At 73.6% G+C, this 398-nt stretch overlaps 1 protein-coding gene across 1 annotated transcript in view; it reads left to right on the top strand.

Annotated features, from left to right (window-relative positions):
* Positions 1-25: 25 nt before the first annotated feature.
* UBE2L6 (ubiquitin-conjugating enzyme E2L 6) overlaps positions 26-398 on the top strand; it is a 10,589-nt gene continuing 10,216 nt past the window's right edge. The window contains exon 1 of the mRNA XM_008590552.1: positions 26-323. Coding sequence (XP_008588774.1) covers positions 297-323 — 27 coding nt within the window. The 5' untranslated portion in view covers positions 26-296. The remainder of the gene's footprint in view (positions 324-398) is intronic.

The raw sequence follows: 398 nt of genomic DNA, 5'->3' as shown, positions 1-398 counted from the left end.
TGGCTCAGGCAACGCCGCCGCCCCAAGGCCAGCTCCAGTCTCCCGACAAAGAGCGCGAGTTCCCGGGATCCCAGCCCACCGCGCCGGAGACCGGGCCGGGGCCCAGCGGGTCCTCCTCTCGGCGACTTCCTAGTCGCGGCGGAGCGGCGGGGAGCAGCTCTGCACAGCCCGCGTCCCCGTGGGTGGAGCGGAGCGTGGGCGGGGCTCCCAGAAGTGGGTCCCCGGGGCGGGGCGCTCCTTGTCCGCGGGCGTAAGGTCTCGCTGGAGTCCGCCGCTGCCCCACACTCGGCCCCGAGATGACGGCCAGCAAGCGAGTGGCGAAGGTAACCGCGTGGAGGACGAGCCCTTTCTCGCGGCTCCCCTCGCCCCTCCATCCCCTCCTCCCTCCACCCCTTCCC

This window comes from Galeopterus variegatus, unplaced genomic scaffold (assembly GCF_000696425.1).
Source record: "Galeopterus variegatus unplaced genomic scaffold, G_variegatus-3.0.2 Scaffold6194, whole genome shotgun sequence".
NCBI classification, from domain to species: Eukaryota; Metazoa; Chordata; class Mammalia; order Dermoptera; family Cynocephalidae; genus Galeopterus; species Galeopterus variegatus.
This window is presented reverse-complemented; position numbering and strand designations above follow the sequence as displayed.